The 27012-nt window shown below is 38.4% G+C and overlaps 1 protein-coding gene across 2 annotated transcripts; it reads right to left on the reverse strand.

Moving 5' to 3' along the window:
- Window positions 1-1902: 1902 nt before the first annotated feature.
- Window positions 1903-26703, reverse strand: ptpn2b (protein tyrosine phosphatase non-receptor type 2b). 2 transcript variants are annotated; one of them, XM_030146692.1, is made up of 10 exons: window positions 26466-26703; window positions 25885-25975; window positions 25694-25794; window positions 24117-24215; window positions 22487-22624; window positions 19469-19678; window positions 18844-19005; window positions 14050-14267; window positions 10019-10117; window positions 1903-2230 (listed from the first exon to the last, which is right to left on the reverse strand). In XM_030146692.1, exons 1-10 carry the CDS (start codon window positions 26520-26522, stop codon window positions 2209-2211), a joined length of 1197 nt encoding a protein of 398 aa, XP_030002552.1. In that variant the 5' UTR covers window positions 26523-26703; the 3' UTR covers window positions 1903-2208. The 2 variants fall into 2 exon arrangements, with proteins under 2 accessions (XP_030002552.1, XP_030002553.1); XM_030146693.1 differs by having other exon boundaries at window positions 10019-10114; window positions 14059-14267; window positions 26466-26702.
- Between the last annotated feature and the right edge of the window lie 309 nt (window positions 26704-27012).

The following is a 27012-nucleotide window of genomic DNA, read 5'->3' on the forward strand; positions in this document are numbered from 1 at the left end:
GCCAGTGAGCACTTGGTGATCCAGTGATTCCACCCACAACAGGTGTGTCCTGTCCACACACTGCTCCAACAGTGTGAACAGCACTCACACACTGCTCAGTGTTCATAGTACTCAGACGCTCCTTATACTGGGGACAATACAGGGACACCTCCAAATGTCACATTTCCTCAGATGTCACGAATCATGCGGGAACGGTTCTGGATAACATCCCATAGCTCCGTGCAGCCCTCAAAGAGGAGTGGAAGAACATTCCACAGGCCACAAACGACAATATTTTCAACTCGATGTGAAGATGATGTGTCCCTCTAGACCAGGGCTGTCAAACTCATTTTAGTTCAGTTCCACATTCAGCCCAGTCTGATCTGCAGTGGGCCGGAGCAGTAAAATAATAACAGTGAAAAAAGTACAATTACATTATGATAATGTTTACATCTACAATGTTTCCTTAAAATTTGAATAACATGAACAACTTGAATTGTCTTAAGAAAAACAAGTGCAATTTTAACAATATTCTGCCTCAGTTTATCAGTTTATCATTTACACATGTGCGTTACAACTTACATTACAATCACACAAAACATTTAATAACAGACAGAATATTGGTAAAATTGCATTTACTTTTCTTAAGACATTTCAGGATGTTCATATTTGTTTAGGTTATTCATATTTTTTGTAAAAGGATGGTTTATTAATGTAAACATTTTCATGTAATTTTACTTTTTTTCTCTTAAACACAGATAAAATCTGCAGTTGTCAGTATTTATAGGTTATTATGATACTATTTTACTGCGCTGACCCAGATGAGATCTAATTGGTCTGTATGTGGGATCTGAATTAAAATGATTTTGACACCCTTGATTGTTAATATCTTCAGTGTAATTCATCCTATGGGCCAGATTGGACCCTTTAGTGGGCCAGATTTGGCCCCCGGGCCGCATGTTTGACACCTGTGCTCTATAGGAAGCCAATGGTGGACACACAAGATATCAAATTGTGACTTCTTTCAACCAGCCCCCACCGTATCCACACGGATGTCCCTGAATGCCACATGCCACTATCAGGTTCTAACAGTCAGTAATCTGAAATTTCCCCACAGTGGGATAAATAAAGTCTGATCTTATTGATCAACAACATAAATTTTGTGCGATTAATATATTAATATATTGTGCAACACCTAATGCAATTAAAAGAGTGATATTTTGCTTTTTTAAATGTTATTCCTTTTCCCACATTTCCCTGTGGTCTCCATAAACTGTAAATGCTCTGCTTGGCTCTGAATTCTTCATTCATTCAACTCCACAGGTCCATCTTCAACCCCATTTCTGAGTAATGACACCAGAAAGGTGGTTTGGAGCGCTGGCCCTTTAAATGCACATGAGACACTTCAGGCCCCGCCCCCTCCAGGTTGTTGACCGTGCTTTCTGTCCCATTCAACCAACAACTGAACATTTGAGGTAATGGGCTCCAAGTTTGGACATATTTTCAGTCTGGACTACAACCGCTGCTGCTGACAAACAATTATGTCGTACTCAGAGAAATGTTCATCGGAAGTCTGGACCTTATATGTGCAAATGTGGAGACGTAACTAGTTATAAAACGTAACAATTTAAGCAGGAATTAAAACGGGTTGTAGAAATCCACTGGATTTTTGCCCAAATGAATACATAGATAGTTTTGCAGCAGCTGGAGGATTCAATTTCAAACTGTCTGAACTATTAGGGTCCAAACACACAAAAATAAATGAACCACAGACTAAGAAAAGTGGGTTCAGCAAAATATGACCCCTTTAAAATTGAAAGTGTCACATGGTGCATTTATGTTTTGTTCAGTGTATTTTAAAGCAAAAAAACAAAACAAAAAAAAACATAAAAAAATGATACAAGTGGTGAAGAAGCAGCAGGCTGTGGTTTTGGGGGTGGGGGTCTCCTGGAGTAAAACGCTGGTGTTTCGTCTTGTGAAATGTGCCCCTTATTGAAGAATGTCTATGAAGTGACTGCAGTGAACAATGGAGAGGCTGAAGAGCAGAAGGATGTAGAACCCCATAATGCTACTGAGCTGTGATTAAAACAAACAAAATGAAGCAAATAAGACCAAAACATTGATGAGGAACAGAAGTGGTTCGATGTGTTGAGAGTCGGGTGTTGGCTGGAGTTCCCTGCTGACGTAGGCTTCGCTGCCGGGAGCTGCAGTCGTAGGCGGTGCAGGTGGTTAGCAGTCGTTGGTTTTTGCCCTGCGAGCAGACACAAACAGTTGAAGAGGTTATGGAAGGATGTTCACACAGCATCTGGCATTTCAGAACATTAGATTCATCATCAAAGCAGCAAAAGCAGCCATTGTGTTTGAGAAGCATTATGTCACACTGTTTGGCCTCAAGACGATGGATTAGACTTTACTGATCGAACCGTGGGGACATTTTTACCATTACAACATCTGAACCAAGGTTATTATCGTTAACGAAAACTAACGAAATGACGAAAACTACAATTGTAAAAACATTTTCGTTAACTGAAATAAATAAAAACTATAATTAAAAGGAAAAAAAAAACATGACTAACTGAAACTGTATTGTGTGCTTACAAAATTATAAAAAATTAAATAAAAAATATATATATATATATAAAAATTATGGATAAAATTCCCTTCGTTTTCGTCTGTCAATGTTGGATTGATACGAAATCGATTTATTTTGCTCTAGCAATTTTCTCTGCTGTCACCATATGATATTTAAGGGTCTGTCACTTGTGTTCACTTGTGGTTTCCAGTCGTCTTCTGGTCCCCACTCTACCTGGAAACATGGAGACTAAAGTTGGGAGAAAGCAGCAGAGTCCTGTCTGGGATTTATTTGAATACGATGATAGAGAAGAAGAGAAAAGATTTAAAAAAACTAAAACTAAGCATTTAGAAAAAAATTAAAACTAATAAAAACTAGCAAATTTGCTCTAAAAACAAATTAAAACTAATGGAATTAGAGAAAAAAAAAAAGTCAAAACTAAATAAAACTAAACTATAATGAAAAATCCAAAACTATTAGAACCTTGATCTGAAGACAAACTTTTTTGTTTTTGTAATCATTTCGTTGCACTTCCACAGAACATCTGAACACATCAGTGGATCCAGTCATCTGAAACTCAAACCAAGTCTTTAAAGGTACAGTGTGTGACATTTAGTGATATCTAGAAATAATCAACCCCCCCTCCCCCCCTACAGTGGCCTGGGGTTTGAGCTTTTTGTTTGGGAGTACATTCACAGACCAACTCATGTAATAATGGAACATCTGAAGGGCTGTGTATCGGCAAGAATCTGGCGATACGATACAAATCACAATACTAGGATCACGATACGGTATATCATGATATATCATGATACTGTAAAAAGGCAATTTTTTTATTGGTTTTGTTTCTTTTTTAAAAGATTATTTCCTGGAAGAATTGAATTCCCCCAGAAATCTGCACAAATACTAAACACATTTTTATTTGATCTCAACAGGATCTAATGTTATATCACAAAATGTTCCTGTGTTCAAACTGAAATTCTGTTTTAAGTTAATGTCTATTACAGTTTCAGATCCTGTTCAAATGTTCATATTCTATTAGTTCACAACTAACATCAGAACAGTATTTTAGTTCAATCCAAACAAAGGAACTAACATTATTTAATAAAAGTGTTAAATAATAATAAATCAAATCTAAACAAAAAAGAAAGACCAAAAAACAAAAATGGACCTCCACAATATCTGCATTTGAATTAATACCTAAAAATATCAATACAGTATTGTGGAATGAAATATCGCGATATATTGCACAACCAATATTTTCTTACACCCCTAATCATCTGCTACAAAATAAAAAAATAGAAGCAGAAGTAGTCCGTTGTGAGCTACTGTCCAAACATGACAGCACATATTGAACATGGTGAACGGTGATCCACTCAGTCTGTAGACAGAAACAAGTCATTCTATAGCAACAAAAACTATAGAAGCCCAATGAACCCATTATAATATCTATATTCTAACTCCACACACTGGACCTTTAAAGATGAAAGTAGTCACTGAATCTATGAGCGTTGTAACAAAAAACTAATCAGCAGTTATCATCATTAAACATTAATTAAGCAAGAAATGACCAAACAGTCATGTTTCCAGCTTCTACAATATGCTTTTCCCTGCTCTGCATCCTTTTAAGCGTACAAAATAAGTTATGTGCTAGCGGTTTGATCCGATTTTCAAGTAACCTTGAGCTTTGAACCATCGTCATATAGAAATTTGTGACACGAGTGTGAGTGAAGTCCATGTGTGTCTGTTGTTTACACATGAAACACATTTCAAGAGCTGACTGAGTTTAACAGCTGAATGGAAAAGGTTTTAGCGGCCAAAGGTGACCTCATGTATGTCCATTCTTAAGGCTTTAACCTCACAGATGAACTGACTGCTGACATGTAGCAGTACTGGTCATCTGACTTGTTTACTTCAGTCTAATTTCTTGTAGACTAAAAATAATGAATTGTTCAGAAGTTATAATGCGCAATGTTAGAATTTTTTTTTTTTTTTTTTAAATGGGATCTACTCTGAATTTAATGGCTTTGTATTTGGTCCTTGCTCTAACCCTTCCCCAAAATTTAGTGAAAAAAAAATAAGTATTGTGGCAGCTTCTGTTACATGTGGGTGAATAAGAGTCGTCTAGATACAGTCATTTATAATCTAGAGTCAAGTCTCATCCCTTCTGCTGTGTCCCATATTATTTTTTTCAATCCTATTTAATCCTGTTCTGCTAGTTGAAAATTCACAGTATGTCATAAAAGTGTTGAACTATCAGACTGAAAGACTGCACAGTCAGAAGTCACTGAAGTGTCCTTAGCATAACACTTTGTTTTCACAGTCTGTTCAGAGCCATTGAACATGTCTATGCAGCTTCAATATGAACAGACTATGGGGTTTTTCCTGTCATTTCAATACTAAACAATTGAAAACTAGATGATGCTCTACATCAGGGATGTCAAACTCATTTTAGGTCAGTTCCACATACAGCCTAATATGATATAAAGTGAGCCAAACCAGTAAAATAATATAATTAATAAGATAAGAACTGATAAATAAAGTCAACTCCAAAGTTTTCTCTGTTTTTGAGTGAAAAAAGTAAAATTCTGTCATAAAAATGTTTACATCTATGAACTATACTTGAACATAACATGAACAAATATGAACAACCTGAAAATTCTTAAGAAAAATAAGTGCAATTTTAACAATATTACACCTCAGTTTATTATTTATACATGTGCATCAGAACTTACAGACCCAGTGGATCTACAAATACACAAAACATGTACTAGCAGGCAGAATATTTGTATAATTCCACATACTTCTCTCAAGACATTTCAGGTTGTTCATATTTGTTCAGGTTATTCACATTTTTTGTAAAAGGCTAGTCTAAATGTAAACCTTTTTATGTAATTTTACTTCTTTTTTTTTTTTTACACTAAAACATAGAAAAATTAGCTTTTTTCATAATTTATAGGTTATTATGATAGTATTTTACTGGTCTGACCCACTTTAGATTGAACTGACCTAAAATGATTTTAACAGCCTCGATTGTTAATATCTTCAGGGTAAATTTTGCATTTCACACATTCATCCCAGGGGCCGGACTGGACCCTTCGACGGGCCAATTTTGGTCCCCAGGCCACATGTTTGACACCTGTGCTCTACATCCTTTACCACAAACGTTCCCCAGTGTTTTAAAGGATCTCATAGTGACAAACATGTAAACGACATGATTCAAAAGGGAAGGAAAGTAATTTTCCACTGGGACCCAATAGCTGAAAGTGAAAGCCAAAGGTGGCCATTGTGCCTTTCACAGTTTCATTCTATTTACAGAGCTGGAAATATTATAGAAAATACATAAAAAGAGAGGGAGAAAAAAGCAGACACCTTGGGTCCAGCCAGTTTCAACAAAGACCCTCTTCAAGAAATGAGCAGACATCTTAAAGTGCTTGCTGTGGACAGTACTTCTCAAGTCCAAATGTTAATATAGGCCAAATACACTCAAACTCCAAAGTCCAAAACACAACTGATGCATTGAGGGACAGTCATGCTAAAAATGCACAGACTCTGTGGAAAAACATCAGTGAAAGGTCACTTGTTCACAGTAGGTGGTGCAGCAGGATTTGCTCATTTCCAATGAGATGTGTTTTTTTAATTTATTTATTTTTGTTCCAGTCACATGCTACAACCAATGCATCTCTGTCCTCAACATCTTAGTCATAAAACAGCACTTCAAACTGCAGAGCAGGAGAATTTAGTGAAGTGCAGGTGTCAGTTTTCACTGCAGTGGTTGTTCATCATAACGTTTTCTTTAACCTTTCTTCCCTGATGAAATTGTACCGGGTAGAAGAGATAAGACGCCACCAAATTTACATTTTACAAATTAGCACCTTGCATTATTCCACCTGAGTCCGATGCTGAAAAGCAACCACTGTTACCCGCAAGTGTACACATACGCACACATGCTGAAGTGCAGCCAAAATCAACAAAGCTCCAAACCACAAGGGCCAAGCAAACCACAAAAAAAGAAAAACAAACAAATAATAGAAACAAAAGCACCGCACACAGACACACAGACACACACACACACCTCCACGTACAAGAGTGGGAGATTTTAAAAGCTGAGGGTAAATGTCTTCCTCTAAATGTGTTCTTCAGGGTTGGTGTAGCTGTCACAGAAGGGGGTACAGATAGAGTGCCCCCCACTGGACAGGCCAGCTCTTGTCATGTGCAGCAAATGCAGCCCAAACTGTTCAAGAAGGAACCAGAAGAACCTGGTCAGAGGTGGTGCAGGCTTTTTCTGTTTTACTGGAACAACACTAACATGTCACACAACAAAGGAAGACTTCTCAGAAATGACTGAGTGAGGCTGTTTGAGTAGGAGCACGGTCATCAAGTCGAACTGTCCCACTGTGATATGATGGAGAGCTCAGCTTGTGACACTCCACTATAAAAACAACTGAAAATGTTCAGTGAAACAGGAAAAAATCTCACAGTAGGAGATGAAATAAAACCTAAATTCTTTGTAGTCTAACTTGTGTCGTTATGAGGTTGAGTCACACACTGGGGAAGCCTGCCTCCATTCACTGTACGGGGTCAAACACTGACTCAGTTCACTTTCAAAGAAGTTGGACAATAACATTAAGCTGGGATAACATTAATGACTGCAAAAATACTTTTGTGATGGCTTAGATCTGCTCGTTAGCGTGGGGTGCATCAACAATGTTTAATTTAATGTTACTCCCTGTCTAAACTGATACAGATATTTTCACCCACTGGGAATGAGATGCAACAGGAAGAGTCAAGGTGAGGCCCTGAGGGACTACAGAACGACAACAGAGAAGAGGGCTTTGGTGGATTAAAGTCTGTTCACAACTCCATCTGAAACATCAGACATGGTGACCCGCCTCATCTGTGTATCTAAACTGCTCACTCTCACGAGATGAAAACACTAGTCTTATCTTTGTGTGATCATACACTGATGAAAACAAAATTATAAAAATTGTGTTCAATTTCTGGAATTAGATCCTTCAAAGTCCCTTAAAGCTTACACACTGAACTTTCTTCAAAGAACTTACTATCAGTAAAACCTCCCCATGTCTCAGTCTGAGGGAAATCCCAGCTCGCAAAACTAGAGTTGAACAATTTGGTGACCAAGAATTAAAGGTTCTATATGCAATGCTGGTGAATACCAGGGATGTAAACGTATGCTGTGATCAGGGTATACTGCAGTATAATGTAACCATGGTTTGAGACCAGAAGCACTTCCCACATGTTACGACCCTGAGGACGTATAGGTATGTGTGTCGTTTAATTATGTCATCCCACACTGGCCTGTAGAGGGCCAGTGGTGTTTATTTGTGTGTATGTGTGTGCTTAAGTACAGGTGGCTGTCTCAGATTGGAGGAACGGATTGACCAGCCTGGAACGCACGGTCCTCTAATTGGTGGAGATAGACGGAGTTCGCTTTTAAAAGAGCCTGATGACAGCCCAGCCCCACTCCTCCACCTTGCCCTGCTTCCAACCAACGCTGCCAGTTTTGTTTTATGATTTGAGAGAGAGAGAGTTTTGGCATTTGTATTTGAATCAAATTGTAAATAGTTTATAGCCACTGCAGCACATGTTAAGGGTGAGAAGTCTATTTTATTTTATCACATTTTCTCCCGTTTTGAGTTAGGAGGCCAGGTTAGACCTGTGTATTTTGGTTTCTTTATTTTGATTAGGGAAATATAGTGTTTGAGTTGGTTTTGTTTGTTATTTTTCCACTGCTCACCCTAAAATAAATAAATTGCTGCTCGGCTTTAATTTAACATCTCCTGTCACAGTCTTCTTTGGGAGTGGGATTTGAGAGGGAGTCATTTTATGTTATGTCTTTTGTACCCCTAGACTAGGGCGTAACACTCCAGTTTAAAAATGTGTTATGAAGAGAGGTCACATCATCCAAATATTCTCTCCATCACTGACTGATTTTTAAAATAGATGAGAGCAGTGCACACTAACAAATATTTCACACTTTACTTTAATCTTTATTGACCTGGAAGTTTAATTTAAGTTAACCTCATAGTCATCACATGACAAATTCAAAGAGGAGAGAGGAGAGGAGAAGTGGATCGAGGCAGAGGACAGCACAGAGAGGCAGAACTAATGGAACACAGCAAAGACATCATATTGTGATTTCATACTTCTGTTAGACTCTGGGCTGTTACTGCTTAGGGCACTCTGACCTGTGGGACTCTGAGTATTTTACTGTAAAGGACCTGGCACAGCTAGGCTACGCTAACAGGTGCTGTCATTGGAAGAGCGTCGGCCATTCCTGTGCCTACACAGAGGAGAAATGAGACACTTGAGTTGACACTGTGGAACAACTCCCCAGAGATGGGGATATTCTGCTATCCATAAGGCTTTTTTCCTGCTGGTTGTCCTAGCTGCAAACATCAGCGTGATGAAACATGTTTCAAGTAATTCCTGAATACTGCTGTGCTTTTGAAGACAGGCATTACCCCGTGCGATTTTTACAAAAACTGGTAAGAGCTGCTCTCACTCTACACACTGGTTTAAAAGGGGATTTTAAAAACTACATAAATATTGTACTATTTTGGTTGATTATGTACCATAATGCACTATATGACCAAATTGCTGTCACTGTCCCATAGAACCCTAACACATACTCATGTGCGTAGATGAAGCTTGTCTTGTGCCAGGAGTTGGTTGTTTGTTCATTCTGGTTAACTCTAAGTGATCAGAAGCTAGTGCTGCACGCCTTTGCAGCTGTAGACAGGTAAAGATGACCTCAGGAGGAAATGAGGAATGAAAGATTTTCAAGGAAAACATGTCCTGAAACCTCTAGACCAGGGGTGTTCAACCCTGGTCCTGGTGAGCCACTATCCTGCATGTTTTAGATATATCTCTCTTCCAGCACACCCGATTCAAATGATAAGCCTATCATCCAGTTCTGCAGAAGCCTGATAACGACTGTCAGGTGTGCTGAAAGAGGGAAACATCTAAAACATGCAGGATAGTGGCTCTCCAGGACCAGGGTTGGACACTCCTGCTCTAGATGGAAGTCAGCATATTGTGGCTGTTATCACAGAAGTTGGCAACAGAGAGTGTTATTAGCTAAAAAAAAAATGGAGTTAGCTAATGTCAACAAACTGCAGCATAAACTTCTCATAAGCGCACAACCACATGCAAATCTTCTATACTGAACCTTTAAAGTTGGAGTAAGCTGATAATAAAAACTGAAATGAAGTTTATATGAAATTCTTCTAATTGTAAAGTTGCTACTCTAGAAAATCAAACCATGATTTCTTCAGGTTTGAAAATCAGTCTTTGTTGAGGCAATTCAACCTGGGGATTTGTATGCAGGAGATTCTGTATACAACAGAAGCACCCTTATGTACATGACAAAACATTTGCAAACATACTCAAGTACAGTTTTTGACTCTTGGTCTAAGGAAAACAGCAGGCCAAAGATGTAATCACCTTTTTCTCCTCCTCTCCGAGTCGTTTGTCCTGGGCTTGCTTTGAGGCGTCTTGGCTGTGCCTGATTTAGAGATACTGTCTTCTCTGCGTCGTTTGCTGCATAGAAATAAGGAAAAACTGGTAAAACTACAATACAAGTTTATACTTTCAGCTAACAATTATAAAAATGATAATTATAACACATTCATCATGTTTGCAGTGGCTGACCATGTAAGAACAAAATACCAACCATACCTTTTGTTTGCGCCGTAACTTTAAATCAAAACTTCATGAGTACATTAGATACTTTACTCACAAAACATTATGAATATCAGACTTCCAGGTGAAATTTAGGGAAAATGTCAAAAGTTCATGCTACAGTAGGGAAGTTAAGTTGATGCATGTGATGGTTATTTCTTCATCTCAAACAATTTATTGAAACAAAAGCTAACAACAGTGGGGCCACAACAAAAAAATGTCATTGTCTCAATAACTTGTCATGTATCCTTGAGCATCAATTACAGCTTGACAAAGTGTGCTGTTCAGAAGGTGGCCTATTGCCAGCTGATGCATGGCATTCCACTCTGCTTGAAGGGCTTCCCACAGGTCACTGAGATTCTGAGGTGCAGGATTATGCCACTCTACAAGACGAGTCAGGTGATCCCATGAGTTTTCTATGGGATTCAGGTTTGGAGAAAGCGCTGGCCATTCCATTTAAAGGTCCTGTACAGAGAATTTGTTTAAAGTGGACTGCAGCGACACCTTCGGCCGGAATCGGTGGTGTTTTTAAGGGACAAAGACTCTGCTTCCCATGAACACTAGTGCCTGCTGTCATAAGGGCATAATTCTGGCCAAGGCGTGCATTTGTTTTGAAGCTAATGACTGAAGAGTGGATCCTCTTTACAACTCTGCATTTCTTTTTTCAAGACAGCAACTTGCAAGTGCAAAAGGACGTTTGAAACAAGAAAACAAGCTAACTTCATAAAGTCCATTGAAAACGAAAATGAAACCTAACTTTGGACGTCCAACTCCCTCTTCTATGTCTCTTTTACTAAAGAGCTCCGGAGTGTTCCTCACAGACCAGTGTTCTAAGACATGTCCCAATAATATACATTTGCTCTAGCTTTTCCATAAAGTATTCAGTCATTTTCATAAATGACTTCAGTCATTCAACATCCTCATCATTCCACATTAGCAGTTCAGCGCTAGCTGCTTCAGCCCTCTGCATTCAGATTTAGATTTAGATTTAATTTATTGGTCCCCGTGGGGAAATTCATCTTCACTGACTGAAAACATTACAGGAAAAAAAAAAAAAAAAAAAAAAAAAAAAAAAGGGCATAATTCTGGCCAAGGCGTGCATTTGTTTTGAAGCTAATGACTGAAGAGACCAGAGACAGAGAAGACCAGCATTCTACTGGGAGAATGGTCTGGTTCCTGAAGGACAGTTTAGTATCCATGCCCCGGCATCAACATTCAACTCCATACAGAACCATTTCAGTCTCACCTTACAAAGCCCTTAGTTTGGGACTGAAACAATGCTCCAAATAAAACAGATTACCCACATCACAGAGCTAGCCCTGTGGCTAACACAGAGGCATTTACTAAGTGTTTGACTGAACTACCAACAGACACTATAGTCAAATCCAATGTTCCAATGCATATGTATAAAGAACAGAAGCATTCTATACCTGTGGAGAAGGAAGAGGGCCAACTCCAGTTCTGTTTTCATTCCTTTTAACTCCCTTAGTTCTCTCTGTCAGCTCAAACCAATACAGAGGTTTACCGGTGTTTTAATCTGTGCTCTTTCACTCTCCCGTTTAACTTTCTTTTTCTTTCTGCCAGTTCAGCTCCAGTTCCAGTGTCCACCAATACTAAATAAACCTAAGAAATCCCTTTCTTTAGAAAAAGGACAGATCTTACTCCTCACTCATTCAATTTACTTCTCACTGCTAACTTCTGTCAGTTGTGTGGTGTTGTCATAGTGACATAAGTCTGCTGTAAATCAGTCCAATCTTGTTCGACCCAACCAGGGAAGCTGGAAATAGCTTTTGAAAATAACCTATTTTGGTGCTGATAATCTCATTTTAAATTGCGGACTACGATCAGGCATTTATCTAAAAACAAGACTTTTTCAAGATCACGCAGAAAGTCTGTCCAGCAGTTTTGCCGTGGCGGTGTGCCACAGCAAAATCCTTGCTGCCACACCATCCATTTTACAGAAAAAAAAAAGTCAATAATAGGCCAACACAATAGGCTATGCATATTAAAGTCTTGAATTAAAAATTTTAAGGATTTACAACATGACAGTGGTTGCACTGGTAGTGTCTCCCATCTTTATGGGTTGGTTCTGCTGCCTGTCACTACTAGACCAACTGCCTATTTGCACATGCGCAACAATAACTCTACTTGGACAAACTGCCTGAAATGCGTTGCCAGAGACATTCAGAGTCATTCTGCGCTGCAGATGACTATGCCATTGAGTGTATCATGACTCAGTAATTAATACTATTTTCATTATTAAATGTTATTATTAAATTATTTAATGCTGTTGCAATGTAGGCCTAGTTATTTTCTTTCCCTAAAAATGCATAGTATAAACAACAGACCAACCTCCCCCTTTTTAGGAGGAACTTCTGAGAAGTAGAACATCTGTGGAAGTCAACACAGCTATACGTTCACAAACTCCACCTAAAGGAACTTAGTGTCTCTTTAAATGAAATGTTGAGGAATTCTAGGACCCAGTACTTTTCTCAAATCATTTCTTTCTTTCTTTTTCTTTTTATACCCTCCAGCTGTCGCTGCTGCGGAGGAAGATGGAGAAGGCAGGTGTGGACCAACATCTGGCTGAAAGGACCATCAACTACCTCACTGACAGATCACAGTACGTGAGAGTACACAACTTTGTGTCAGATGTGGTAATCTCCAGCATGGGAGCCCCCCAGGAAACAGTGCTCTCACAGTTCATATTCACCTTTTACACCTTGGACTTCACATACAACTCCACACACTGTCACCTGCAGAAGTTCTCTGATGACACCGCCATTGTTGGCTGTGTGTCAGAGGGGAATGAACAGGAATACAGGGGGGCCATCACAGCCTTCGTGGACTGGTGTGAGCGGAACCACCTGCTCCTGAACACCAGCAAAATCAAGGAGATTGTGACTGACTTCTACAGGTCACCCCAACAACACACAGAGGTGAACATCCAGGACTTGGACATTGAGATAGTGGACTCTATTAAGTACCTGGGTATTCACCTAAATAATTAACTGGATTGGACAAACAATACAGAGGCCATGTTCAAGAAGGACCAGAGTCACCTCTGCTGCAAGACTTTTAACTCACACCAGTAAAAGAGTACACATCACACCAGTTTTAGCAGAACTACACTGGCTCCCAGTTCATTTTAGGATTAATTTTAAAATTTTAGTTCTCACTTTTAGAGCTTTAAATGATCAAGCCCTGTCAATTTGTAGGTGTTGTCTTGGTCTCATGATGTCAAAAAAAGGACTGTTTAAATACAAATTGTTACTGAACCAGAACATTTGGTGGTGAATTCAGACACTTGTGATTTTTGCAGTTAACCACCTTGTTAGAGAACAGTATGCTGTGCAATAAATACTGCAACACTGAACAGTTGGACACGTGAATTAAAATGTTTAGAGATGGTCAAATTAACTTCACCTACAAAGGTTATAGTGCATTTTAGGTGCACTTTGAAATTTCATCAGAAAGCCAGATATTCCTAATTTTTTCTGAGTAATGTGTGAGTGTGTGTGTGTGTGTGTGTGTGTATATATATATATATATATATATATATATATATATATATATATATATATATATATATATATATATATATACATATATACACACACACACACGTTTCCAATGATTTCAAAAATGTTTTTTCACATGAATGTTAAACTGAATAATAATTGTAATTTTTACACAGTGAGATTAAACTATTTGACTTTTACATCAGATTGCTTTGAACTGTAATCAGCCAAATGTCAGTGCAGTACTGACATAGATCTCTATCAGTGTGACTGTATACTGACTGTGTTGTGCTGCCGTCCTGCTCCTGCTCTTTGCAGGGCAACTGTGTTGGTACTTTGCCATCCTGCCTGTAGTCTCCTCCCTCCTCCAGCTGTCCTGTTCTTTGAGTGCCATTGTATCGCTCTGCTGGACACCTGGCCTGAGGTTGAGTCGATGGAGGAGAGTCTGTTTTGGGCTCCTGGTCCTCCCTGGACTGTTCACGCCACCGGATCTACAAGGACAGACATGGGACAGGGAGAGAAGTGGAAGTGTAAGAGTTTGGGGGCAATGAAGAATTTTCCCTGGACCACAGACAGGTCAGGTGCTGCACCCTAGTGTTGTGCACCTTAAGCTGAATGAACATAAAAGATATTTAATGCAAGAGATTGCCAAGACAGCTAACTGACACAGGGCATTACATTAGATATTACATTACATGGTAAATGTGGTGTGTTGATGCTGCAAAAGGATACCATGACTGATCAAATGTTAGTATCCGATATGGTTATGTAACAACTGTTGTTAAATACTTTTTGTTGATTCCATTCATCCAGACATTTTTTTTTTGCAATAGCTGTTATAAGTTTTATATCTGAAATGTGGTCAAGAACAATAATTAAAAATAAATAAATAATAATAATACATTTCATTTGTAAGCACGTTTCAAGAAACCCAAGGACACTGTACATCAAAAGATGAAAAAAAAAAGATAATAAATACAAAGGAAAAAGAAGTGCATGAAATGTAATACAGAGTAAATTATAGCTAGCGCGTTGACCCGTGGGGATCCACGGGTTCTAAATGTGGTAATTTTTATGCTGTTGTGTATTTGTGCATGCTGTACCGCATTTGTCCAGCAGTCACCACCAAAGTGTTCTGGCCATAGCAAAATGACTGTAAGGCATTACTGTATTCCAAAATTACTAATATCTCCCAAAATATTGGTCCTATCAACTTGCTGTTTTTGCTAGTCTGTTCCTTGACCAAAAATACATAAGTATGACAAACTGCAGCAGTCAGATCTGTACGGATTTTGTGTGAGTCCCAAGACACACATACACACACGCATACAGGGCCACTTGGCTTTTAAAATATAAATGAGAGTTATTATGGTGGGTTGGTAATCTTGAACAGGAGGTGCTTCTAGGGTCTCGACTTGAAGATGGATAGTCACTATTGCTGATGGATGATGGCGGAGAGAATAATGGGCAAAAACAATGAAAATTTAAAACTGAGGGAAATCCATGGAATTACTTTGTTCTAACTGCAGATTACAGAATAAAATGATGCCTGGTAGAGCATGGAAATACTGTAGATAAATTAGATAGATTTGTTCCACAAGGGGGAATTCCAGAAATTGTGTTCGAGGACTGATGAAGCTTAACAAATTACGCCGTCTTGAGTAAGAACCCATTTATCGTACAATATTACAACATTTTCGACCATTTGGATGAAGCACATTAGCTGTAATGTGAACATTTCTGAAACCTCTCCTATTTGAAGCCCCAGGGTCAGGGCTTCACTGCAGTTAATGTTTTTGATTCATTTTACCGTGTTCACGGTTGAGCTCATTTCAACTACTGGTACTACTACTACTCCTCGCCACTGTCACCTGTCACAAGTGTTTGCTCCTGGAGGATTCTATTGGGTTTCTGTAAATTTGATTTGATTTTGATTTGATTTGATAAAGCACTTTGTGACTCTGTCTGTGAAAAGTGCTCTATAAATAAAATTTTACTTACTTACTTGGTAGTTGGTGGTTTAATCTACAGCAGTGCATCATTTTCTATCAGATCATTTTTGTGAGGAAACAAATATGAACTCAGAGAAACAAGTGGTTTTTTTTTTTCGTTTTAGCTCTGAGATATAAGCATTTTCCCGCAAATCCAAAAGAGTTTTAAAAAGTTTATTTAGATAAAGATGTTTTCTCGGCCCTCAAAGAAACAAGTTCATCCCCCAGTTTATTGCACAAATCTTCAAAAACAATATGTTTCATATGTTTTTTCACTGGCAAGGAAGAGGATGAAAAACTGCAAAAAGTGGGTCACTTATCTGAGATGTAAGAGCAAGAGATCATTAAAATGTAATAATAAATCATCACAACTTTCTAGGACTATTTTCATACATATGTCTCCCACCTCTGTCAGCTTACTGTGATGTATCTCCCCTAATTTGTACTGTGTATTTCTTCACTCTTTTGATCATAATATAGAGAGCACCTTCATCAGACCTACAAACCAACCACTTTCCTGCAGCAAACTTTGGAATAACATGTAGAGTAAATTTTCAGAAACAGAAAAAATTAATTGACTAGAAATTTTTATCAATTGGTGCCTTAAAGGGGAGATTACACTCCTTTTTCTCCTGTTGGTAGCTTAATGAAGTGTATTAAATGGATTTCCTTATTCTCCATCAGTGGCATCATAATATTTTCTGATGCAAAACAACCTTATGGAAATAAGTTCAATGCACATGACGCTCTCACCAGAGTATCAGGCAAAAATGGAGGAACAGGGTGTGTAAAAAAAAAAAAAAAAACCAGGGTGTGTAACATTACGGTGGGCGGAAAAACGACCTGCATAGGTCTATTTTGAAAAAAAAAAAAGACCTTAACAGCTGTATTGTAGTACATTTTTGTATGTTAAATGTTATATTTTGACATGGAAAATAAGTTTAGAATTTGATTCAATATATTTTCTTTTCTGTCATTTTTGCTAATTCATTCTATCAAGTTAACGTAACTTTTTGCTTTAACTAAATAATGAAAATAATTAAATTGTGTTTTTAACGATTCAAAGGATCAGTAATAATAAAAATAGCTTAATATTACAAGGCAATTAGCCAAAGTTTCAGATTTTATACTGGATAAGTTTGAATGATCTAGACAAACACTACCACTGAACACAACTTATCTTCATATGATAAAACATTAATAATAAATTTAAGATATATTATCCTATTTCAGGGCCAATCAGAACCCTCCTTTCAATACATAAAAATCACATGGTATCAATTGACCAATGGTGTTGTGTGTTAGTGGACGTGGTATAGAAGCGGATGTTTAATTGCTGCTCCTTAAAAAAATAAACAGATGGATTTAGCCAAAATTAGACCATAACAAAGTAAGAGAACAATATATTGATAATTAGCAAGGCTTTGAGCAGGCTGTGCACCATTTTTTTGCCCGTGCTTTTCGAAAATTAACCGTGCAAATCACGGGTGTGCGGGTCGCTGCCTAACACACTCTCTCTCGCTCTCACACTAGTTCTCCTGTATCGTTTCAGTACACCCAGACTAACCAAATGAACCCTTGCGTAAATTACCTTATAAGACACATAAACTGACATAATCCACAGTCTCATTTGCAGCCAGAAAAATAAAAAGGAATCATAGGCTGATAGTGGATTTACTGTCTTTCATTACTATCCTGAAGCTGATGAAAAAGAGTTGGTATTTTGGAAGATGATCTTGGCACAAAAAACTCTTACCCTTGTGATTCAGAAATACAAAGGTCTCTGTATCACATGTTTGCTTACAGTGCATCCAGACAGTATTCAATCCCCTTCACTTTTTCTACATTTTGTCATGTTACAGCCTTTTTCCCAAATGGATTAAATTAAATTTTTTTCCTCATCAATCTACACACAATACCCCATAATGAGAAAGTGAAAAAAGTTTTTTAGAAATTTATGCAAATGCATTAAAAATAAAAAACTGAAATATCACATGTACATAAGTATTCAACCCTTTATTCAGTAATTTGTTGAGGCACCTTTGGCAGCGATTACAGCTACAAGTCTTCTTGGGTATGATGCTACAAGCTTGGCACACCTGTATGTGGGGTATTTTTCCCATTCTTCTCTGCACATCCTCTCAAGCTCTGTCAGGTTAGATGGGGAGTGTCGCTGCACAGCTATTTTCAGGTCTTTCCGGAGATGTTCAATCAGGTTCAAGTCTGGGCCACTCAAGGACATTTACAGACTTGTCCTGAAGCCACTCCTTTGTTATCTTGGCTGTGTGTTTTGGGTCGTCCTGTTGGAAGGTGAAGCGTCGCCCCAGTCTGAGTTCCTGAGTGCTCTGGAGCAGGTTTTCATCCAGGATGTCTCTGTACATTGCTGCATTCATTTTTCTCTTGATCCTGACTAGTCTCCCGGTTCCTGCCACTGAAAAACATCCCCACAGCATGATGCTGCCTGTCATGATGCTTCACCGTAGGGATGGTATTTGCCAGGTGATGAGCAGTGCCCAGTTTCCTCCAGATGTGATGCTTGGCATTCAGGCCAAATAGTTCACTTTGTCATTATGGGGTATTGTGTGTAGACTGATAAGAAAAAAATTAATTTAATCCATTTTGGAATAAGGCTGTAACATAACAAAATGTGGTAAAAGTGAAGGGGATTGAATTCTTTCCGGATGCACTGTACATGTTGAAGTCTCATCGCCCTTTTCTTTACATAATGACTCATGCTGTCATATGACCAACAGAAAGACAATGCCACACATCAGCTGGCTCAATAATATCATTTGTTCTACCAGTGGGGTAAACATATTTTGCTTGACTGGATTTCTTAAAGCTAGAATAAGTTTAGACACTGAAAGACCAAAATCGACATCAGAACTGAGATAACGTGATTTATGTAAATGCTCTCACAGATGAGACACTTTGTAAAGCATTAGACCATGTTACTGGTTAAATCAAGCTCATTATTAGCTGGGCTATCTTTGTGAGACAAAGACAGATTTATAAGATTACCTTCCTAATGAAAACTGTGCATGGGACAAAATATGACTCAGTGTAGTGTTTGTACCGGTACAGAGGAGTCTCCCAGGATGTACTTGGCTCCTTCCAGGACCGACATATAGGAGAAGCGCAGCTGGTCTGGGGTCTGGATCAGGCCCATGCGGTACTTCCTCATGTCCAACAGGATGCTTTTGATGTCCACTGATGACGGGTCTTTCCTTTTGTCCATCTGGATGGGACAACATTACCAGCTTAGCCCAAAGCAGCATTTATTGTTTTTACAGACTGTTTAAGCTCAAAACATGGTCATGATGGCACACGTCAGCAGTGCACACATGCTTTGTCACCGGGTCACCGATCCAACATAAAAGTAAATAATGCATAACATGATAAACCAAAACGCAAAATTCACAGAACATTACACTGTTACTGTGGTTACTGTGTCTAGAATGCTGGCTGGTAGGATACACTGCTTTTATGTGTTTAAATGTTTTTAAAACTGTGAACCCTAGAAAGACCAGCAACTGCTGTGGTGGAAGCCACTGGGAATGATGGTGCACCATGTTTCATCCTTGCACAAACAAGTTTCTCTTATTTCTTCTATTATTTTCACCAAGTACTACAGATAAATATCAACTCTGACAACTTAGAACTGAAGACATTTTCCCCTCTAACACAAAGGCAGTACTTACCAGAACAAGACAAATGTCAACTAGTGAAAATGTCCCTGAGCGGCCAATTCCTGCACTGCAGTGTACCACAGCTGGCCCATGGTCGACCCCCAATGCACCCGACTCCCGCACCTTGAAGAGGAAGTTCAGAAAGGACGCTGGGGAATCTGGGACTCCAAAGTCAGGCCACGTGGTGTAATGAAAATGGTAGATCTCTCGCTTCTCCCCTGTCTGTGGAAGACAGGCAACCTTATAAGCACATGCACAACTTCAATTTACCAGCAGTGACTTAGATTTTGATCTGCCATGGCTGAGGTTACAAGAGGTTATTTCAGAAGTGGCTGACAGCTGAACTATAAACATTTAACTTTCAGTTTCCATTAATGTGGTGATACAAATCCCAACTTGCCCCACCAGAAGAGCAGGAAAGGTTTGTACTTTCTTTTTGGGCTTGTTTGTTTTGATAGCCATTCAATAACTTTAGTTAGTTTTAGTTAGATTTTTACTCAAATTGAAAATTAATAGAATCTGTTTTCAGTTGGAATATTTGCAAGAACTGCATCCCAATATCCACGGCATAAGTGGGACAAACATCAGTTTAGCTGGAGATCACTAGAAAAACTACTAAGATAATTCAGAAAACATCAGACGTTTACAATGAAAACAAGAATGTTTTCAGTTCTAAGATGCCTTAGGGCGTTTTCACACAGCGTACTCGAATCCATATCCATTCTCTCTTTAACCCCAACTGGTCAAGGCAGACAGCCCTCCTTCAGGAGTCTGGGTCTGCTCGAGGTTTCTGCCTGTCAAAGGGAAGTTTTTCCTCGCCACTGTCACCAATCACAAGTGTTTGCTCCTGGAGGATTCTGTTGGGTTTCTGTAAATTTGATTTGATTTTGATTTGATCTGATAAAGCACTTTGTGACTCTGTCTGTGAAAAGTGCTCTATAAATAAAATTTACTCACTTACTTGCTTATATCAGAGTACACTGGACCCTAAAGTCTGCATAATTTTGTTCATGTGAATGCAACCATTCCATGCTCAAGTAATCGAGTCCAGTTGAGAAGGTAGTCCTGGGTAAGGACTGCCTGCTCTCCATTATGGTACGAATGCCATGTGAATGCGATCTGTGCCCAAGTCTGGAAGTGACCTAATCACCATTCCGACAACGGAAGTGGGTTAAGCACCATGAGACCATAGACGGTGCTCCTGTTGTCTCCTGAAAAAGCCTCAGATCTGCGCGGCACGGTCATGCCTCATCAACCGAAGCACTCTGTGATATATATCAGGGACAATAAAGGTCGCTCTTCTTTTCTTTGCCTCAAACAGGCTAACAGATAGTTAAGGGTTTGTCTTCTTCTGACTTCCGCATTTGTTGGATAGCCACAGAATTCCCTCCACACTACCACCTGCTGTTTCAGCCCTGTAACACCCATTCATACTCGGGCACGGGCTGCAGTACGTGCTTGTGAACGCAACATCTGCCAGAAAGGTGTGAACATATCCAAGTACGGAATGGACTCGGGTACATTGTGTGAAAGCACCCTTAAACCTGTGATTCTCAACTGGTAGGTCGCAACCCAAGTGTTGGTCGCAAACCCCTTTTCGGTGGGTTGCAGACCTTTGTCTGGGCAAAAAATAATGTTAAGAAACCAATCCTGTGCTTTATTTTGATAGAGTGGAGCACCACCTAGTCACACTCCCCAGCAGTAGGTAGCAGTAATGTACTGTACGATAATTCACACCAAACATTTCACAGCATAGAAGAAGACCCAAAAGTTTTGATTCAAATTATGGAGAAACTCAGGTATGACACCGACTACATCAGATATGGTTTTACCTACACTGAGGACAAAAACCTCAGTGTGTTTAATACTTGAATAAGTAACTGAATGCACTTACATTTTTTGTGCACATTTTTGGTTTTGGTTAAAATAGACTTAATTTAATGTTAAAGGTAATCTTTCCATCCATTCCATCCATCACCACCTACTGGTCAGTTTGGTTTATCATTAAACTTATCTTCTGTGTTTTCACACTGTGATATTCTGTATTATCTCAGGTTCAAAACACACCATCTTTTCATTAAATACATTTGAGAAGTTTAACTGTTATCAATTTGGGTCATGGCTTGTCATTGAGGGGTGACAGTGGGTCCTGAAGCCAGACCAGTTGAGAACCACCACCTTAGACAACACAGGTCCATGTCACTGGTCTTAGTGTGACAGCTTTGAAACTAGGGTTGGGCAACAAAATAATAACAGTATATACTGCGATATAACTTTTCCTCGATAGACGTATGAGACATGCTCGATACAATTTCAATAAAATTCATTCGTCCATGTTTTGACAGACTTGAGAACAGCCAATCATAATTAAGTAGCGCTGCACCGAACCAATCACGCTAGAGCCACGTCAAGTTAGGTTGATGCACAAAGCACAGGCGTAAGGGTAGCCATAGCACACACGCTAATATTTGGGCTACAGTGGGAGGTAGTGAGTGTTCCCCTGGGAGAAAATATGACTGAGAACTCAGGTGACTGGGTTACTGAAGAGTAGGGTGCCAACTGTTTTGGTTCCGGCATACAACAGAGGCATAAAAGCTGGAAGTCGGACAGTCAAAGCATGTTGTCTCACTTTCATTTTACGCCAGTTACGGCACAGAGGTACGCATGGCTTGACAGATGGGGGGGATGCGGTCCATGCCTACTGCAGTACTACTACATGCAAAACATACGGCCGTATAACTGAAACTTAGGACACTTATAAGATGAGGGTCAATAAATTTTAAGATGGGGGGCTGGGGGGAGATGAATATAGCGGGGGGAATAATACATAACAGTAGGACAAGCTTGACAAAAAATAGCGATTTGATTTATATCGTGATACATATCGATATCGTCTGATATGAAAAAAAAATGATCACAATATGACATTTTTCCATATTGCCCAGCCCTACTTGAAACATTTCAGTTCTCCATCGCCACCTTTTTAGTTGGAATTTCCCTTCTGCCAAATACTAGTAAAAAAGAGCTTACATTAATATTCTGAAGCTCCAAAACTCTGGTGGTGTAATAGGACTTGGTGTCTTCTGACAACAGTGTGACTAGGAAGCGTGTGTCTTTGAAGGCCATCTCTCTCTCCTCTGCTGAAGGCCAGTACTGCGCACACTTTTCCTGTCACACAGAGAGAAATGAGAGGATAAACAAGACAAAAGGTATCACAAAAATTACTAATCAGCCGACTAGGTCTCTGACAATAATCAGATATATGAATGTTCAGCATGTCCTTGTGGTCACAAAAATAACAAACCAAACTGTCCTACGGACAAATACACCTCAAATTCAGATGAACATTTTCTTCTGCTTCTTGGACATAGTGACACATTTCTTTGGTCCCATCTACAAACATTTAATAAACTAAAGGTAACATCTACTTTTACTGCAGAATTTGGGGGGCCTGAGATACTGAAAATATTTGCTAAAATGTCCAAGTATTACCAGGATAAATAACTCATTTTCCATTAATGAAAATAACTTCATATTGCAAGAAAATTTCCTAATATTAGGTTAAAAATATAACGGTCTTACCAAATTATAAGAATCAGAAGTACAACAATGTTGCCAGAGAAAACCACTATGATAATAGTAAACAAGTGAAAGCTGGTCTCATATCATAATAGAGAATATATTATGAGAATACACTTATAGTTTTCCTCTCATTATGAGTTTTGTTAGAAAATAAAGTTTATTCTCCTAGTATGGAGAATTGATTTCCTCAATAATATATCAAATTTCTCCTTTTTTTTTTTTTTTAAATTACCACTTTCAAAAAATTTATATTTTTTTAATCCCTATAATGTGGTGATATTACCTCATGATTTTGCATGTATTTTTTTCATTTTCATGGTGGTATTTGTAATTACTATTCTTGTCTTGGCATCAATCTTTAACCACACTAGTCAATCACATGTACACAAGAAATCTACAGGATTTCATTTTGACCTTGCTACTTAATGAAAGAATATTACATCTAGTTCAGATTAGGAAAAAAAAATCAGCAAAAATCAGGGCAGATGATGCAAAACCTTCTATGCAATCTTAGTACTGCAGAACTGAAAAGCTAGGATAGGAATAAAAGATCCTTTTGATGCTAATAATATCTGTGGATGGGGTGCTCTTTAGCACTATTTTCAAGAAAACTGTGTGCAAATGTCAGGACCGACAAGAGGCACCCCATCTGTTTTACTGAGAAAGAAAGCAGAGATTACAGCTGGTCTGTTAAAAACGGACAGTGTGTATGCTTAATCTCTACATCGCAGGATCGCTAGAACTGGAGGAACAGACAAGTTGAGCCACATATCAGTCTCTCACATTCATCAGTGAACTCACTGTCATAACATTGAATTCCAGGTATCCTGCAGGCAGGAGACAGAAGTGTCACTGTAAATAACTCACATGTAACACAAGAGAAAGTACACTGAGTGCATAAGTTATTTCATGCTGTCAGAGGGTGTAAGCCTTTGACTAATTTTGTGAGACGTCTGTGGATAATGTGGTCTATGTGTGACTAGTCTTTCTGTGGTCCATTTAGTATTTATGCAGTCTCCTTGTGTGTGTAGGTGGGTATACACTAGACAACAGACATTATAGCATGTTTTTTTCTTACCGAGCCCTTCTCTATGACCCTGTTGAGCATGATCACAGCCTTGGTTTTCTGTTCCCAGATCATGAGCCAAAAGTGACCACAGGTATTCCTGAGGGGTCCCTGCAGTCAGCGAACACATGCACAAACAGATCTTTATAATTTCTACTGAAAGATAAATTACTCCCTTGTCCTGGTTTACAATATAGTTATTCAAGAATGGACAAAAATATTAACATGCAATATAACAACATGTAGGTGGAGAAAGAAATGTCAGAGTTGTTTGTCATGTGATAACTGTGCAACAGAGATGTGTAATGATAATGAATTTACTTAAAAGGTCAACACTGCTAGGTTACGTGGCTGAAAGTCATGTGGCTAAGTGAGGTGAAATGTCTTTTAATGTCAAATTAAATAATACGCAATAACTGATTAAAAAAAAAAAAAAAAAAAAAAAAAAAAAAAAAATTTTGCACAGCAACACACTATTTCACATTCAAAAACAGATTAAGATGCACTGTCAAAAACTACGAAAACTATGCCAATCCAATATGTATGTATGTGTAGGTCAATTAATCCTAAACTTTGAAAGGTCTCATACAGTTGTGAAAAAGATCCTTATGTGGTGTTGAGTAACATTTGGTGATGGAAGATTGTGTTTAAAGCCTAAGCAAATCATAGAACATTATAAATAATTGCTTCTCCTTTCACTTCCTGTAGACATGCAATAATTCAGGGTCATGTGGGGTCCACTGAGCATGTAGCTTTGTTGACCCCACATGACCCTGAATATTTGGGACCAGAAGTAATTGTGTGAATTTGAGAAACTACTTCAACCCCATCCAATCCTTTAAGTTCCACCACTGTGTTACTCCTTAAACAAAAACATTCTTACAAAAATGTGTAAGTTAGAGGTTATTATACAATATAAAGCATCCTGCTGATCTTCCCTCTCATATACAATATTAACTGGTCTGTCATAAATGCCTAGAAAAGTCTCAAGGAAAGCAAATACCAAAGGCCGGACCACACACCACAATATCAAACAAGCCAACATTCATATCAATTAGCTGTTGAAGGTCATTCAGGAACAAGGTGTTTTCCCTAACAAGGGACAGTGTAACAGATTTCCCATGACAACCCTTTTTTGCCAGTTTATTAATGTAGAGATCTGTTATATTCAAGTAGCTTTACTCCTTGCCTTGTATCTCATGTATCAATGTAACAGTATTCACACAACTGAGATTGTAGACAGATTTATTAAAATGACAGTTTATATAATAAGTAAACTTATAGGCCAATATCATATATATATATATATATATATATATATATATTATTAACTCAATTGTGGCTAAGTCCCTATTGTCTGTAGAAAACTATCAACAATATATTTAGAAAGAAATTCTAACGTGTTGCCAATGAGTTACATATCTCCCTGAGTGCTTGTCTGAGCTTAAAATGGGTGTGGAAACCTTCATTGGCAAAATAACTACATATTAGTTTTTTTTGCCAGACTAGTTAAAGATTTTTTAAAAATATGGTTAACCTACAAATTAAATTCAAACTAGACAATTCCACGTGTAAAGTGTTCGACTTGCCTGAGTCAAGATGTAACTTCTTTGGGCATCCTCCATCACCACCAGACTTGCGTTAATGTAGTCATTTTCTGTGTTTTCCAACTTCACACGACTGTGATCAACTGACAATTTGTAACAGATAATTAGGTTTAGGCTGGCTGTTAGGGAAGTATCAAGCAGAAACTTACTCCGTGTCTTGCATGTTTACTTACAAGGACTGACGTCTCTGTATCTATTGCGGTTGCGATTCTCTGGATACTTTGCCACTTTGTAGGAACATTCGTGGGACTGATTTCTAATTTCCTGGAGAAAGAAACACGATAGTCAAAGAAACGAAAGACATGACACAACGTGAGTTCCTTATCGAAACACGATGTCAATGATCGTGGTACAATCGATTATTTTCCGCTTTGAAAATATAAAAACTACTGTATTTTAGAGCAGAGTTAACGTATAGAGCTGTTCAACTAAACCAGTAAGTTATTAAGGCTATGGTAGAGTTTTTAACACATGTGAAAGCTTATTAGCATTATATGATACCGAATAACCACACGTTCATATTTGTTTTAGTTGCTTTATAGAATGTAGTGGATAAAAGTGTAATGTGTAATAATGCTCACAAATTATTAAAAGATGACTACCGGTAAAGATTTTTTTAAATATAAGATTAATGATAACAGCTTGACACTGGCCGCCGGATTAGCTACCCAAACTGTTAGCTGGCTAAATTAAATAAGCGCTTACCTATACGACTGATCTGTTAGCTGCATGCTAACTATGCTAATAGACTTACTAGGTACAGTTTCTGCCACCGGCCGTCTGAGTCCATGTCTTCAATCTCCTGGTCCATTTTCACTGTGGCAATGCCTTTCTGTCGCAAACAAGGTGGGTATAATTTTGTCGGAGTATCTAACTCATTACTATTTTAGGCCTAGTGAAGCTTTTGGTCAAACAAGTACTGCGTTACTTCCCTTTGCTCGCGAGCTCGCTGGATGTTTGTCCGTTATCTCTGTGGAACAGTTGATGTCTGAAGAGGATTCACACGCGCATGCGCAAAACGGGGACCTTCGGCAGTTGTCAAATTCAGCAAAGATTATCATCGAGTGAACGAGATGTCAAACTACCAAACGACAACATACAACATAAGTGCGAAAGATAATTAGCAGGAACAAGTGTTGGCTTTGTTTTGAACATTTTCCACTTCATAAGCACGAACTCACTCGTATATTCATTGCTACTTTGAGTTAATATTAATTACTCACTATAATAATTACTTCTTTACATTAAAGAAAAAAAGTTCACATCTGAGTTCAGTTACTTTAAAAAAAAAAAACAAAAAC

Source organism: Sphaeramia orbicularis, chromosome 11, assembly GCF_902148855.1.
Source record: "Sphaeramia orbicularis chromosome 11, fSphaOr1.1, whole genome shotgun sequence".
Lineage (NCBI taxonomy): Eukaryota > Metazoa > Chordata > Actinopteri > Kurtiformes > Apogonidae > Sphaeramia > Sphaeramia orbicularis.

Coding starts and splice junctions, on each gene's coding strand:
- ptpn2b (XM_030146692.1), bottom strand. CDS start 26,522: ATGGACCAGGAGATTGAAGACATGGACTCAGACGGCCGGTGGCAGAAA. Junction 19,679..22,486: donor TGGAGCTTCAGAATATTAAT/GTAAGCTCTTTT, acceptor TGTCTTCCACAG/ACAGGGGAGAAGCGAGAGAT. Junction 14,268..18,843: donor TGGGAGACTCCTCTGTACCG/GTACAAACACTA, acceptor CTGTCCTTGTAG/ATCCGGTGGCGTGAACAGTC.